General features: G+C 34.6%; 1 protein-coding gene across 5 annotated transcripts in view; it reads left to right on the forward strand.

The window, feature by feature from the left end:
• The window catches only part of LOC123311590 (regulating synaptic membrane exocytosis protein 2), a 32057-nt gene extending 14717 nt beyond the window's left edge, over positions 1-17340 (forward strand). For 2 of the 5 annotated variants that reach the window (XM_044895640.1, XM_044895643.1), the window contains exons 7-17: positions 30-200; positions 1515-1808; positions 3184-3611; positions 6284-6825; positions 7361-7677; positions 7771-7935; positions 9274-9421; positions 12836-13050; positions 13105-13244; positions 13484-13732; positions 15896-17340. In XM_044895640.1, coding sequence (XP_044751575.1) covers positions 30-200; positions 1515-1808; positions 3184-3611; positions 6284-6825; positions 7361-7677; positions 7771-7935; positions 9274-9421; positions 12836-13050; positions 13105-13244; positions 13484-13690 — 2627 coding nt within the window. In that variant the 3' untranslated portion in view covers positions 13691-13732; positions 15896-17340. Of the gene's footprint in view, positions 1-29; positions 201-1514; positions 1809-3183; positions 3612-6283; positions 6826-7360; positions 7678-7770; positions 7936-9273; positions 9423-12831; positions 13051-13104; positions 13245-13483; positions 13733-15895 lie in introns of all 5 variants that reach the window. The other 3 variants (XM_044895641.1, XM_044895639.1, XM_044895642.1) reach the window with 3 other exon arrangements.
• Positions 17341-17952: the final 612 nt, after the last annotated feature.

Here is a 17952-nt window from a genome sequence, read left to right on the forward strand (position 1 = left end):
ATCAGACTCTCAATATGATGCAATTTTAGGAGACGAAGTGATAGAATACAACGGTATCCCGTTACAAGGCAAGACATATCAGGAAGTTGCTGACATAATAGCAGAAAGCAAACAAGATGCCACCGTAGAACTTATCGTATCGAGAAAACTCAAGGACGAATCGAACAAAGGATTGTGGAAGCAGTGTTTGAGCAGTCAAGGTAGCTATTTTTTCATTGCTTTCAATGGCAGCTTGATTTTATCATTTTTAGCCGATTTGTAGCGAAATTACACCACACAAGAACTTTAAACACATATGAAGTTTGAAAATTTCCAGTATTAGCGAAATCATCCGATAATTCTGGGTATCGTGTCTATTATTTTATATCCGCCATTTTGCAACGATGCCTTTTGTTTTTTGAAATATTTGATATGCGAAAGAATAGTTCAGCGAAGGCAGGTTTTTTCGAAATTTCAGAATATTTATCACCCAAACAGAGATGCACACAAATTTAGATTTTCTTGCATGAGTTCTGGAGTTCGTCAAACTAGATAAAGAATTCGAGTAGTGACTTCTCTCTAAAAGCTGGCCACATATAAGATCTGCTTATGTTTTGGTAGCTTACATCGTCACTGGATTCACTTCTAGAATTCGTTCATACTGAAATGAAATGTAACAATTTTTGCACATTAATATTCGATGAAAAGCTGAATAAGTTACTCAAATCTAGTCTCAAATCAAATTTATTCTGATGTAAAAAAACATAGGTCCACCTGGCACTGATTTAGAAAATTCTCATTCCCTTCGGAGTGCAATGAAGAACGAAAAAAGGGTTAACTGAAACCAGCAGTGATGAGAAAATATTTATTTATTCTTGCTGTTCATTTGTTTTATTCATATCACACATACTACCAACTTATTTTACTGAGAAAGTTATTTGCCTCTTCCAAGATGTTTCGAGGAGCTTTTTTCAATATTTCCAAGGTGAATTGAACTATAGTTATCTTATATATGGAGCGTTCGACGAAAACCTTCATTAATATATGAATTATTTAGTTGTAATTCCATTTTATAGTAAAATAAGTGCAATTGTTCCTTGACATGGAAAACACGAGCGTTTTTCTCTACCAATATCAGAAGAAAGAAATTCTCGGTTCTCGGAAAGATTTGTCAAAGCTGGCATACGTATTTCTTTCGCACATTTATGAACTGGTGCGTTGCAAATTGGCGAATGCACTAAATGGTTGCAAAATGGCGAAAGAGTTCAGGTTTGACGGGAATATTTCATGGAGAATGTTTTCGTGAAATTGAGAAAGATGAGAAACGAAACGTCGGTTTTCTACTGGAAATTTTCACCCTACACAAGACACATTCCTCTCCTCCACTAATACGTATCATCTATGTAAATATTAACCCTCAATTATCTTGAAAATGGGAGCAACAACGACTATGTGTTTAAGGTCCTGTAACTCGATTCTAGATCTCTTCTGGAGGTACATCACCCCCCATTTCTTTTTGTTCCATCCCTTTTTAGGTCAAGCTGTCTACTGGCAGCAGGAGGGCGACTACGATCGGCCCAGCGTGCTGGTGACATCGCCCGGAAGTCCGGAAAGAGTGAGGCCCCCTCAGCCGGCCCTGGCGCCGAGCGTTGGGGGCAGGATACAGGTCAGGCTCGCTTACGACTCATCCACACTGCAGTTGTTAGTCACGATTGTATGCGGAGCGGGTCTGAGTTCGCGCGGTCATCAGGGTAGGAACCCCTACTGCAAGTTGTTTTTGTTGCCGGATCGGTCGGAGAAATCTAAGAGGAGGACGAAGACTTTAGCTGGTGAGTCACCTCAAATTTTCTTCCATTCTTATGTATATGTATATATCTGAAAATTTATTTTTGTGTCAGGGATGCAATATGTTGAAATCTTAACTCAATCAAATTTCGAAATTTAATTTGACTTCAGAAATATTTTTTATTCAATCATGAATACACTACATGTTTCGAATTTCAGAATGTTGGTTTTACGATAGTTTTCATAAGATTTTAAATGTTTCGATGATGGTTGAATTCGGAATTTTACACTGTAAAGAGGACAAAAATTTCTGGAATGTGTAGTTTTAGATCGAAATACTAAATTAACTTTTCGCTTATAATAATATCAAATTTCTTTAATTCAAGAAAAGAAATTGTATACACGCTTTTTCATGAATTACAACAAAATTTTCCCATTTCTGTAAATGGCCAAAGAGTTGATTTTGTCGAACCTCTTCAAAACAATAAATTTCGCTCGAATTTAATTCCACTTATTCCCCACTACTGTCCAAATATATCCCCAAAAATGTTTTAATAAGAAACGAAAACCTGATTTTGGTGATGGAGATATGTATTTCCACACTTCTATTGAAATCATCAAGTAGTGAATGATTTCCTGGACTGTATGTAATATTTTTAGCAAATTAGCAGGTTTTTCTATCGGTCATAAAGGTCTACCGTCTTTACTTTCCATAACTTATTTGTGTATTTATCAAGGGCAAAAATCATGAAGGGTTCAAAGATATCAAATGTGATCAAATAGTACAAATCTAAATGTGAAATAAGTTACAATAAGAAAACATTTATCAAAATACCAATTTGGTTTTGGTTGGTTAGTAAAAATCCAGTTCGTCATTTTAATACATTCCTGAATAGAAAAATTACCTATCGATTTTTGAATCTACACTATTGTCACTTGATCAAATTTATTCCTCAGATAACTGAATTGAAATATTTAACAAATTTTTTTCAATTAATTTCATGAAGATACATTCAATATGTCTATCTCAAAATTGTATGTTTTCTCCAATAATTCTTCGAGAAACAACCAATTCAATATCAGCGAAAAAAATTTTTACGAAAAAATTGAAGTGTTTTTGTATAATGATAGTAATTATCAACCTAATCCTGATAACTTCGTTTGTATCACGAATTGCTTTACTAAGAAATACATATTATGTGAACGCAAAAATTACACTGAAACACTGTAATCAAATATAAGGGAACCTATATATAAACATATCATATACATATCATTTCTGTTCAATAAAGATTCGAGAAGTTTAACTTGAATTGGTACGATCATTTCTTCGATGTAAAAATGAAAATTTTATGATGAAATGGGAATATGACTTCAATTTTCCCCATTTCGATACAGAAAAAACCTTTTTCATTCCAGGAACCACTGAACCAATTTGGAACCAAACTTTCATATACTCCGGTCTGCGCAGATCCGATCTTCCAATAAGAGCCTTAGAAATAACAGTATGGGACTTGGTTCCACACGGTGCCAACGACTTCTTGGGGGAAACCATCATAGAATTATGGCCCTTGGACGAAAATCCCATGTGGAGGACACTTGGACCACATGAGGAGGTAGCATTGACACCCAGCGAGCACTTGTCACCTCCAAGTACAGGATCACGTTTCTCAGACTCGGATACTCCTTCTGAATGTGAGATTGAGGGTAATCGTGAAAGGAGGGGAGCTGATGGTACTAGTGTCAGCAGTGTGGGCAGTTCCAGCAGTCCGCCCAGGGATAGTGACAGAAGGTCCAGACGAGATCAAGAACCTGCAACGAACTACGTTCCGCAAGATTACAAAAAGGTAGTCAAACAATTATTCACCTATCTGAACATTTCCAAAAAGATCGGAAAATATTTCAATTTGTTTTTTTTTTCTGTTCAATTATTTTTCAATACTAACATTTTGAACTCGCTTTCTCTTGATCGATGAATTTATTTTTGATTGATATTCATGAATACATAGATCAAGCTTAGAAAAAATTCAACAACAGCACATATGATAACATTTTGATATGACATGCAATAGCGTAGAAAAAAGCTCGCTTAAGCCTAGGTAAAGGAACATTAATTATAATTTAATGGTGCATTAAAATTTTAATCCTCCGTTAATAGGGTTATCAGAATTTTTTCGAATTTCGGGAAGGAAATGGTGGATTGACTTCTCGTGAATATTGGATAATTTTAATGTGATGAAAATGAAAGAAAATGAGTGTTTTCGAACTGCAATATCAATCCAACTGTTTTCTAGAGTCTTTTGCTCGCAATCCAAATAATTGCTCGTACATAACACGATACGCTTGAATTCATTTCGGAAATATTGATTTCCCCAGTTTCTTCGCAAATGTTTGGCTTTTTTCCATTACTGACATGAGGAGAAGCATCGCCGTTGATGTTGGAGAGGCGAATTCATTTCATGAGAGATTTTTGAATGAATGCCAAACTAACTTTCTTGCTTTATTCATGAATTGTTGGCGAAGCCCGGGAAATATATCATCTAGGACTTGAATCTATGCGAACACTGCGTATGTGTTTCCGTCGCGTATAGCGTCGTGATGAATTCGATGATAGATTATGGGAAATGATTTTTTCTATGTAGATTGGTCCAGCATAATGCGTCAAATGTTATCTCCTCTTTGTCCATTTTCCCCGTATTTTCTCGGATCGAAGCCATTTCCATATTATGATAAGGCATTAACTATTGAATTCAGGCTCCATGAAAATTGAGAATCCATTCAGAGTGACTAGATTACGAACGTATGATGGTCCGTCCTCAGCATCCAGAAGTATTAGCTTTGTTCGCGATGCAATTCTAAAACAGCCCTGCTCTCAGTGCGATTTCGGCAAAAATAACATGAACATTCATTACATTTACATTTGATTTACCCAATTTATGTATAAAATTCAGTAAATTAAAGACAGTTTTTTATAAAACGGGACCCAAACTTGATATATGACGTCATCGATGATTATTTTAAGAGGCAATCCTACAAATGTGTATAAATCAAATATCAAATTCTTATTCTTTATCGTTAAAGAAATATATATATTTTTTCTACGTTGTTTGATTATAATTTTGGACAATTTTTATCAGAAAAAGATATGACACGTATGAAAAAAGTAAAACTATCCTTTACTAGATCTTGAAAAAGAATTAGTATGAATTAAAAGTTGGTATATGAAGAAAAGAAAAATCAATTTCTAAATCAATTTGCCTGCAACTTTCAAATTCCAAAATTTATGAATGAAAAAATTATTTCAAAAACTTGCTCAACTCCTTCTTTATTTCCTAAAAAAGTTTTCGTAAGAATGCAAGTACTAGTTTCCTTTCAGCAGATTCTGATTTGAAAGGGGGTAGAAGCAAATTTTAAATCATACTAATTCTTTTTCAACTTCTAATACAGGATAGTTGTGCTTTTTTCATACCTATCATATCGTTTTTTGATGAAAATAATCCTAAATTATAATCAAACTTGGTCAACGTAGAAAAAATTTACGAAAAATGAAGTAAGGTGAGAAATTTTTTGAAAAACACATTAACTCAAATATCTCGGAAACTGTTGATTTTTGGTTTTCAATAAATATGGCTCAAATGACAGCAAATGAGTGATACTAACACCTTCTCCAATTTGGAAACACCCTGTATATTTACGTAACAAACAGTTTCAAGATGGAATGTTAAGAAGCATTTGTTATTTTTGGTCAGGCAAAAAAATTAAGTGCTGCATTTTTACCCGATTATTCTCACAAAACGACAAACTAATGAATATGCTCGCTAATTTTCGTTAGATGTGATGGTACCTACTGTCCTCACATATTTTCGTTTGATATATATATCAAACATTCTTCGACTACATGAATAATTTCACTGACTCGCATCAGATTTCTTCATTTTTGAAAAAGTTGATGTTTCTCAAATATCTTTTTAACGACAGGATTAAGAATTTTATATTTCATATATACTCAGTTGGAGGAAAATCTGTAAAAATTCAATGCTCTAGTTAAATTTTAATTCTCTATTATTCCTTTGAAACATGACAATTTTAAATTTTAATGGAGCATTAGAACTCAATGAACACTACTATCACGTCACGTGAGCTCACGTGTTATCATTGGGAGTCACGTCACGTCAAAAAAGTGTCGTTCAAAGATGGTCCATGTATTTTAAAGAGTTATCAATGATGGTACCAGTTTACTTCGACGCATGATATCACATCAAAGGATTGCGCACGTGATATCACATGAACTCACGTGACGTGATAGCAATCTGTCTCCGCCTTAAGGGATGTTCATGCCAGAAGTAATCAAATTGATCTATTACTCATTGTTGTTAGTGTATATGAAGTCAAATTTGGGAACATTAGACGAAAATGGAGAACCATACAAGTTTATGCGTATAATGATTCATGGACTTATTCAAGTATCTACTGTTAGACGGAGTGATTTGAATTATCTAACTAGCTGTTTTGCATGCAGAACACCATGGCAGGCCATCGATCCCATTCGGCTGCTCCTTGCGAGTCACCAAGCTACCACATGTCGCGATCCAGATCCAAGTCACCACGGCGAACAGTGAACGACCACCGATCGTTATCCCCACCGGACGTTCGGATAGTAGACTGTCAGCCAACCACCTACAACGTATCCAGATTCCAGTCCCGTTCGGCCACAGCGACTCCAACCGGTTCTCCTAAGAAACGCCAGCTGCCGCAAGTGCCACACGCTTTTGGACGTGCCCTCCAGGAGCGTGTAGCGCAAGATCTGGACGACAGAAACAACAGGCACAGAATGAGGTATATGCAATCGTATAGGAGCGCTGGATCGGGTTGGGAGAGGAGGTATAGTGGACTAAGTGACAGTGATCTCGCCAATCACACGCGGACTACCATGAAATCTCTCTCGCCCGAAAGAGAGAGAGACCCTTTAGGCTTTGCAGACTTTGATAGTGATATGGAGTCTGTAACGAGTAGTGCTTTTTCCACGCAATCTGAAAGACCATTAGGAAATAGAGCTTATGGGTAAGAATGACTAGCTAGTGCTCCTGCACGGTGGTATATATTCTGCTAGGATATCATAGTGACCAAGAGATTTCATAAGGCTATAACATTCAAATATCACAATTAATTTGGTGGTAATGTCTCTTTCGAAAAGCTCTGAATACATCCAGAAAGGAGAGTGTTTCCACATTGTAGATTTAATTTCATTGTGATCTTAATATCTATTGTGCCTCGCATCAGAGCCATTAAAGCTTACCTTCCAGTTCTAGGGTTCTGATGAACTCCAGTACCTGGGATGGCTTCCTTACATCTACATACAAGTTTCTTGTCCAGAGCATTTCTTTCGTTGGCTAGCAATGGCAAGTATATTACCAAAGGGGTTCACAAAATGGCATAACGTACTCAAACTACAGCCTCCAGGTTGTACTTCAATTAACCAAATATGCATATGATCAGCGTTGAAGTGAATCTCTTGGTCATCGATTGCTGAAAGACCATCTACTAGAGCTAGATTAATAGTCCATCTCATAATGTATCCCTCTGATTTCATATGCAGCAGCTACTACCAACAGCATCACCATAGTTCGGAGTACCCTAGCAGCAGTAACAGATACCACAGGGGTAACTATTCAGATAATAGGGCCCCACCGAAACATAGAGAATACAGGGATCACAGAGATTACAGGGATCAAAGGGACTATAGGGATCATCGGGATCAAGATTACATCGACCCAGTGGAGACTTTGAACCAGAGGAATGATGACCATTACCAGAGAGCGTCATATCACCATCATCACAGGGACGGAAGTGTGAAGAGAGGGCAGTTCACTAGGAGTTTGTCGAATTCTGAACCTCCACCAGATGAAAAAACAGGTATATATTCCGCTTCACTTCAGCTAACTGAATTCATTAAATTTTTTTCAATGCAATGATGGCCGAATAATGATATATGTGACTGATTCACAGATGGTAGTTTAAGTGATACGGCAGTGGTTACTATGATAGAATTGGATATACCTTCCAACAAGACTATGAGGAAAGACAGTCAACGAGAAAGAAATAGGGATAGGCAAGACCAGATGTTGGGTCTTGGTAAAAAGAGTAGTTCCACCAGTCAGTTATCAGCCACAGGTAGGTTCATCAATCCTCTATCGGTGTTGAAATATTTTCTATCACGTATCTTTTTGGGACATTATCTAATGGTCGTAGATCTCTATTAAGATAGTTTTGTATTTAGAATAGTCTATGTTGAAACTGTGCGTGTTGAGCTCATCCCTTGAATCCATTTTATTTTCATGAGAAATCTCATAAGGTTGTGTAACATTGTAGGGTGTTACCTTGAATGAATCCCTGTGGTATTATAATATGTGATCTGTTTTTCGAAAAATAAATATTTGAAATATACCTATATTATACATGAAACAGAAATAATGAAGACAAAGGATCATTGTATAGATTACTCAGCATCATCAGAGGAATATGGGATATATTGATATGTTGAAGTTATTCTCTAGCAATTCGATCTATAGAACAGAGGACTTTTTACAATATGGAAACATGCTTTCTTCTTCTGGAAAAATGAGTCTTCCAACTGTTCAAAAACTGGAAAGATATGGATGTATATGCATCCATGCATCCCCAAACTCTTGAGTCACTTGAGGTTCTCTTAGTCGAGAACACTGATTTCAATGTATAGGCATTAATATGACTAGGCTGATTGGAAGCCTAAAGCTGATTTTCCGCTTCGCGGTCAATCTTTTGAGCTGTTACAGCTTCTTTTATTAATAAAATCGATAGTCAATTGTTCTGATAATCTAACACCGGAATTTATAAAGCTTGATCGGGGAATCAACGCTTGATTGACGAATAGACGTCAATTTGTTCTCAATCGATAATTCAGTCATGATCATTCAGAATATCAATCTCGCATCAAATTATGATGGTCACACATCCATTCAATTATTCTCAATTGCTACTCCTTCAATATAGTCAGAAATGGAAAGGTTTCAGTGATTTGTTCGTTTGAGTAGGTGACTGTCCAATCGTTGATTGAATAATCAAAGTTTTATGAAACACGCTGTAAGAGTCGGTATAAGATAGTAAACCTGCTCCTCATTTGTTCTTCTAACTTGCCATCTTTTGCTTTTTCATAGTCTCTTCTGTCTTTTGGTTGATAGAAGCATACCTATGTATAGTGTATTGACTCAGGTCAATTTGGCGTACCAACTTAAAGCATTATTACACCTGATAAATATGTCAGATGAGCAGAAAGTATTGGTGGGCATTTTCAAACAATCGCGATCTATCAATCAAGCGTCCCTGCTAAGTTTGGTGAAAAAATTCTGACATTCTCAGCGTTGCAATTTCCTTTTCAATGAGTATGAAATAAATGACCCTATTTGGTGCACCCTCTCAATAGAAAAGGTCAATTTCTGAGAATATATACACAATTTTGAAACCTTTCCGTAGGCCGAAAACGAAGAATGGGATTTGGTAAAAGAGGAAAAACCTCCTTCACTGTGCACAGATCCGAAGAAGTGCTTCCAGGAGATGTCAAACTCTCCAAGCAAGGCTCATCGTGTTCTAGCGATGGCGAAGGTTCAGCGGACGGCGATAGGTTCATATCTTTTTTCTTTATTTTATCCCAACCCACCCATCCCAACTGAGCAAACACGTGGATAGGTACATAGAGAGATACAAAATCTTTAATAGTCCTTTTCCGCTGTTACAAGTAAAAATTGGATTTCCGAGATATATATCGTAGTTCTTTTAGACCTGAAAATATTTCACTTCCTCTTCTGTAAGTAAACTCAAACGAAGTATAGTTTGCTTTCCGTCTGAGTGACTCAGTAGAAAGTTTCAACTGTAAGCTTCGTATTCAACTGGAGGAACCATAAAATTTTTCGTATACTTATTGTACATAGTATTGCGTCAGTTGACCATATAGTTTGATTTAAGTCGAATAGTTTTTAGAGTAGATGCATAAGTAGTTAGAGGAAAATGTTGATCAAAAATTTACTTGTTCTGCTTGTTCTCACAACGTACTAGAAATAGTAGAGCTTCAACAGCTACATGCTTTTTCTCTGATAAACGATTAATTAATTTCGACGTTTATACAGTGCGTGAATCATTTTCAATTAATCAACGTAGCAAGACACGCAAATTCTAATGGTTATTTCAAAAAGATTTTTATGTTTTCCCTCTGTATCTCTTTGGGAGCTGGAAAAGAAGATGGGTACCTATACATTTATCTCGTAAACTTCAATACATATAAATTATCTAATGAAAGTACACCTACAGAATTTTTGACCAAATGTTGGAGTGGATAAATATATGATGATGTTTGTACTAACAAATATTAGATTATTTGACAGGGAAATAAGGAAATAATATTTTTTTACATTGATTCATCATTTCCTTCCATTTTGCTTGTTTGATTCAATACTAACAAGTTTATCGAGATGTAAAAAATACATAAGGCAAGATATAAATGAATTCTCTTATGAAGGAGAATTTCTGGACATCATAAATAAGTAATTCTTGTCTTTGATATATGCTGTTGATGGGAAAAAGGTTGTAACAATATGCAGGATAAACAACCACTCAGTAATTCCCTACAATAACTAATTTTTCTTGAATATTAACACGTATAGTAAAGCTCACAGCAGAGCAAATTTATAACTCATTGATTGACTCCTAAAAGAACAATTCCGATTTATTACGTTATTCCGATCGCATCCAATCTACGTCATTGTAGTCTCGAGCAAAATCAGAGGAAAAATGTGGAAGTTTTGGTGGTATATCTGTAAGTTCTCTTCTTTGGTCTTATTTTTTTTTTCGTTTTATAAAAACTGATGATTTTGATGAATAATAAGGCGCCGAATCCGATACTCAAAAAGCTGAATTATTTGTCGCTTTAGACAGCGGATTCAATAGAAAACGCGCATCAACAAGTTGCAGCATACAGCGTTCCCAAGAGGTGGTGCCACAGATACCAATACGGTCAACAGAAGGAAATCAGAGAGCTTCGAGTTTGAATTCCATATCCAGCTCGGAGGCATCGTAAGTAGCTCCTAACAAGAAATGAGTGTGGTTTGAACATTGCTCTTGGCTGTTTTGTATTTTGCTCCTGGAGTCTTGAATTTAACTGTATATTTTCATCCATCGTTTTTTCTTCCTTTTGTATGATAGTTTTGGATCCATTCATGAGCGAATTCTAGTAACCAATCTGTGATTTTATGAAGTGATATCCGAGTTGAGTCATATATTCTGACAATGTGTGGATCTCATCATAACAAAAAATATGGCTAGCGAATAACAACAAAACTCTTACGAATTCACCGCACATGTTCGAATGTTACAAAGTTAATATAACAATTTGATACATCTTGAAAGTATCAATGAATAATATCAGTTGATTTTCAAAAAAAACTTTGCAGAATAATTCTTTTTGATGGAAAGTTTCTATTAATAGTTTAACTGAAATTGATCTCTCTGAGATACGAGATATCTGAAGTGCTGAAAAAAATATTAACCTGTCATAGTTACGGTCTTATGTTGCCAGAAAATATGACACAAATCCCCACACACTTGCATGATGCTGATTTGAATTGAACCGCCGTGGATAACTATATTTCAGGTTGAACCGTAGAACTTTTTCTAACTTTCCCAATTTCTGAAAGCAAATTGAATAAGTATTTCCCATTTCAAATTTCGATTGAGTATGAAACACCTCAGATATTTTCACCTCCAAAGACCTCTATTTAAGTATTCTGAAATTGAGTGATATTACAGAATTCTCTGCAGTACCTAATGTAATTAAAATTTTAATCGTCTACTTTTGTTTCGTTATATTCATTTTATATGAGTTTTCTCCTATTTTTTCCACCGATTTCAAGTTTTATTATCTTCCACATATTATTTGATGTTGCACCCTCTCTCGGTATCATGTTTCAAAACATGTAGAGATTAAGAGAGAACTAATTAATTACTCAAGTCGTCAACGCCTCGTTCAAGAGGTTATAAGTATTGTTTTCGATTCAAAAATCAAGACATAACAATACAATATCCAAACTTCAATAATGTCAAAGGAAATGCAATTCGCTAGATATAGGTACTATATATAAATAAAACGTACTGATGATAAATTCTATTATCCTTGAATTTGCTCCCCAGAAAAAGAATTTTGTGGAATCTTTCTTTTACCAAAGATGTCTTGCTTTTTATCATATTTGATACACTCTGAACTACAACAAGGATCGAAATTGTTCAAAATCCAATGTTTAATCCAAAAATAAAATGCAGAAAATAAAAAAATCTATAATTAACTGTGATAAATGTTTCGAAATACTCGTGTAAAAAGAATCAGAATCACCCGGATAATATAATTGATAATTTTGATTTATACTCAGGGAAAGTATGATTTTCAAGTCAATTTCCAAAACCAGCATTTTCAATGAAACAGCATGTAATGCTTTGGCAGAATGGTGAGCAATCCTCATCTATTAAATCAATGGAGTCTCGTGGAATTGTATGGTATGTATTGAAGCTTGCTTTTAAGAAACATTCACACAATCTCGAGGGAAAATCTGGAAATGCCGTCAAGATGAAAACAACCGAAATTTATCCCCGGTTGCAGCAATGGAAAAATGAATTCTAAACTAGTGTACATTTGACTATGTAGAAGTCCAGTCCTGTGTATTTTGTAGATTGATTCATGATTTTTGCATGCTGTGTATTTCACAGTCAGTCACCAAAGCACGGTAATTTGAATATCAAACACAAACTCACGATGTAGATATTGATAAAATTTTCTTATGACTTCTCTCTATGTACATCTCTGTGTCTGCTCTTTACCCAACCTAAGATTACCACTCTGAGTATATTTCTCCTTCAACAGTTGAAATTTCTCATCTTTTATGGTACCTATAAAGTAGGACAAATCGGAGAAATTTCAATTGTGAATTATTCAACAAAATAGTCTTCAAATATTTGGATGCTAAATTTCTTTTTATCATTTTTTTTAACGGAGGTGGTCCCCATCTTTAAGGTTAGCTACTGAAGGAGGCCAATTAGCCGAATTCATTGATGGTCTTGGACCCGGCCAATTGGTTGGTAGGCAAGTTCTTGGTGCTCCTGCCTTGGGGGACATCCAGTTATCCATGTGCTATCAGAAGGGACAACTTGAGGTGGAGGTTATTAGGGCACGTGGTCTTCAAGCGAAACCCGGATGTAAAATATTGCCAGGTTCGACTTTGGTTTCCCAATATAAATTCCTGCTCTAATTATCATTTCTTTCAGCTCCTTATGTGAAAGTGTATATAGTGAATGGTAAAAGATGTATAGAAAAATTGAAGACTACAACAGCAAGAAGGACTCTTGATCCGTTGTATCAACAACAATTAACGTTTAGGGAAAATTTTAACAATTGTATATTACAGGTGAGTTTTTGAAATAATTATTGATGTAGTTCAAAATAACGATGCATATTTAGGGATTCATCAGCTTCATCCAGTTCAGATGAGCAATAGAATAGAGATTTATTATAAAAAAGAATTTCAAGTGTCTTCATATAGAATTCAGAACCACCATTTATAAAATTTTTGTCTTTATGTCAGTATTTCAATTTGATGTTTTTGATTTCCGCACCTTTTGAACATTTCTTTTCTTCAACTTGCAGGTAACAGTCTGGGGCGACTATGGTCGAATAGAAGGCAAAAAAGTGTTCATGGGAGTTGCGCAAATCATGCTCGATGATCTCGACCTGAGCAATATAGTGATAGGATGGTACAAACTCTTTGGAACTACTTCACTGGTTAGTGGGTCCTCTTCGTTTGGTCTATCGCGTCGCAGCTCCATGGCTAGCTTAGATTCACTCAAGTTGTAACCTTAACCCCTTCCCTCCCAAGATGTGTTAACTAATTTTAAGGTATTTTGGCCCGAATTGAAAAAATATAAATGTCGTTAGAGGCATGCTGGAGTTATGGAAGATTGGATGGAATATTTTAATCTCGATGTTTTTCTGTATGGAGGAAACCGTTTTTTATATCTCAGTGTGCTTTGAGCAGATAGCATCTCTGTTATTTAAGGGGTGATTCAAGCAGAACATCATGCTTTCTTTGGATTTCACAGGGCTTTGTAGAACTATATATACGTGGAATAAATCTTCTTTATATGAAGTGGGTACTTCGAATATCAAATAGGTTGAATTATAGATCATTATTGATGGTGAAACATTCACTAATAATCGTCACAGTAAGAATTAAGCATATTTTCAGCTGCGAAGTTGAAATTTCTGACCGTTAAAATGATGTTAATGGGGAATTCTCCTCAATTTGGGTTATCACTGCATATGGAAGTTTAAACTGAATAATTATGAGTTTCATTCATGATTTTTTCAAATTCACCGCGGAAACTATTCAAAATCATCCTTCAAATATGGGGTTTTAAAATTTAAATCGCTTTGTGCGGAGTTTACGATTTGGCAACAGCGCATACAAGACAATGAAAAGGACAATGTCCGATCAGCTTGTTTATAAAATAACAGCTGTTGATTTACAGGCGCCTACTTACTGGCGAGCTTCAACTGCAACCGGCCATAAAAATCCCATAAAATTTTACGACCTTCCTCGTTCCTCGCAGACCTCATAGACAGCCATCTTTGTCTATCTCATCAAGGTACTGTATTTGTTGTCCTTAATTATCGAGGCATATTTCAGTCGATGTTGCCAACTTGTGCAATCCACATGAAATGCTTTAAATTTTAAATACCCATTTTTATTTTTCATTTTTAAGTGCTTAAAATAATTTTTTTTTGGGAAACGGTTGAAATGGTTATTTCAAAATGTGACGTTTCAAAGATATTTCATAAAAAATACATCATTTTCGCCAGAAGGAGTATTCCCTATTTCTATATTATCCAGTTATCTTCGACAGTTTTCAGGAATAAAGATAATGAATGTTCGTATTTTTTGGCATTAACATATCTCAAAACTTAATCTGTGAAATTTCCAGGGAAAATTTTCATCTTCTCAATCTGATCGATAACCGATTGTTCAGATTGAAACTGCAGGCAAATAATTAGGTACTTGTTTCATCCTCTGTAATGATCCATAATGTTACAGTGTTGGACGATCAACATGAAAGCTATCATATTTCGAAAATTTTTCGATGTGTATCAAATATTTTTCGGAATAGAGAACGGAGCTATAGGGGGGTTATGATTCGCATTTCGCCATATATGTTTTTTTGAAAAGCTTCTCGATTCTGAATGTGCATGAAATACTCCTCACATCATCGTCCTTTGCTTCAAATCTCTGCTAAAAACTATGTGATCATAAAACATAACATATTATTTTATGTGCCTGGTTGATTTTTCACTTATGATTCTGTTCTTGAAATATCGAAAGTTGATTACTCTAATTTGAATAAATTCAAAAACTGATAGTAAGTGAAACATAACAATTCCATAGCCGTTCAGAGAAAAAAGAAATCATTGTTTTTCTTCATGCTTATAGAAGGAATAACTTGAATCCTGCCCAAAGGAAAAAAGAGGTAGGAAACATTTGGAAGGAGAGATGATTGGTTTATACAACTTGGCGGCATAGTAATTCGCGTTATTCTTATTTATAATAATTACATGACTATAAATTAGTTTCATTCTGATTACTTCACTTAAATCTGAGATCGAAATGATCCATATTGTGCAACTTCTGAACCAATGGTATGTATGAAATTTGAAATACATCCTTAAAGGATATAGGTGTTTGTTGTGCGTGTGACACAATAACATAGACGTACAGTTTCCTAGTATCACAGGGAAATGAAGGTATCCAATCCAAAGCGCTTCTTCACTTTTTCATTTCGAAGCCGTAAAATTATGGTTCGATCACTGTATTCGGCATGAATCGATAGCGATTAATATTCTTTTAACTGAATAATTTGATAATTTCACGACATTTTGTGGTAAGTTTTGCAACGTTCATTTGCTTTGGGTGAAATTTGAGTTCTTCCTTTGGTTCCATATCGTGATCCTACATTTGCAAATGATTCATATTAAATGAAATGCCTAATATCTTTATTTTATTTCCAGTGAAAATGGACAGCTTCAATAACTTCTACGTTATGGAAGGGCGAAAGAGTTATACTATTCAACATCAATACTTATATCATATCTTGAATAAGTTGAAAGACTTAATAAATTATTGCTCGAAAAATTTTCACAAAATATCGAGAAAAGTACTAGGACAATATTGAATTAATTAGTTCGTTTCATAAATCCAATTTATTCTTTTCCAAGAAACCCGGGGAAGTTGAAAATTTTGAGGAAAGTTCGAAAATCATTTCTCGAAAATATTTGGAGCAATCTCCTATATTTCCATATATTCATTAAACCAAGTAAGTACATGCTGTTCACCGAAACTGTTCGAATTTTATACATCAAAATAGTTACAATTTTCTGAAAAGCTGATTCTTCTGATAGTTTGAAGTAGCAAAAACTTTAGCCATAATCGCTAGTTCATGAAAAAATCTGATAGATTATACAAAGAAATTATAATAGGTACTTAATCGAAATTACCAAACTTTCAAATCTGATTACATTTACTGATTCACTCGGCTATATGGAAAGAAGAATTGACCAGGAGTACCTATCTTCAAGCTCTGAAATGATGAGAATTACCTAGAATATTTTGATTGCAATCCTGAAAGTATTAATATAATAAATTCAAATCTGAAAAAATTACATCGCAGCTCGACACTCACCACAGAAATGAGGTCATTACTTTCCTCTTACCGTGTAAAAGTCAGTTATTTATAGTCCATCAAAGACGCCTTTCAAACTTTAATATAATATTTTTTTCAATATAGTAAGGACAAGTTTGTCGAAGGGCAAAATAATCGAACAACGTCGATAGAATAAAAGACAAAACTGGAAAGCTACAACTTGTCGGGTAGCCCTTATATATATGAATGCTTTATTGGAATTGAAAAATTGACAATTGCTTTTTTACATGATAACGTAGAACATGATCTAGATCATATTGATAGATCTATTATATGAATTAAATATCGAAAATTTGGTTCATAATATTGATCGAGGGATTTCAACCTAAATATTTTTACAACCAGTACAATAACGAAAAATATACGTTCCATCAATTTCTTGAGAATTTTCGGATGCTTTCAAATATGATTTACAAATAGGTAAGAGTTAATTCTCTCCAAGTATTTGAACCAAATATTTGGTATGCCAGTGTATGGTCGTTTACTGTACCTACCTATAAATATATCAAAGATTATTCATTCCTATGATTGTTAACTTGCATGTGATAAAGAAATTTATGTTAACTGTTGACTCCGCTTAGATCATGAAGAACCTCTGTTGAATAGTTTCCACTTTAACTGTATTTTTCCCAATTATGTTGGCTCAAATGATTGAATAACCTGTTCGAAAATACATTATCACAATTCAAAAATATTGAGTGGAAACTCTTGAATTCAAATAACAAGGAAATTTTTTTCAGTTCTGGAACTTAACTATGTATTTCTATCTTTTTACAATATTTGATATTTTTGTATATGAAGAATGAACTTTTGTAGGATTTTGTATGAGAAAAACGAAATCAGTATATTATGGAACGAAAATGTCAGGTTTTTACTTGTGCAAATAATTGCAACGATGAAAATCTCCTCGATTCGAATTGGTCCTAGATATTTCTAAATTATTGAAGGTTATTCAAACATTTACATATTGATGTGTAACCCTGGAATGGACGTTTTAGCGTAAGATGACTATTTTTTTCAATAGTGATCACGAGTGCTGCTAAGCTAAGATAACTTTATTTTTATATGTCAGCAAAATGAATATTCTATAAATTGTACTACTTTCGAGTCTGTCCATTCCACCCATTCGTAATTGAATGTATTGTTTCCATCTATTTGTGTAACGAAGTTTCCTCATTCAGCTATTTCAAACATTCTTTGCTACGAAAATATTTCATTCAGAATATGGTCCTTCAAAATACCGTCATTATATGAAATAGCATCATCAATTTTTATAAATTTTCAATTTAAATGAGAGAAAAGTCCACGTTCAAAAATAATTATTATAAATCGAGAGAAATTTTGTTTTTTACACCAGCAATTACA

The sequence above is a fragment of the Coccinella septempunctata genome, chromosome 4, assembly GCF_907165205.1.
Source record: "Coccinella septempunctata chromosome 4, icCocSept1.1, whole genome shotgun sequence".
Taxonomy (NCBI): domain Eukaryota; kingdom Metazoa; phylum Arthropoda; class Insecta; order Coleoptera; family Coccinellidae; genus Coccinella; species Coccinella septempunctata.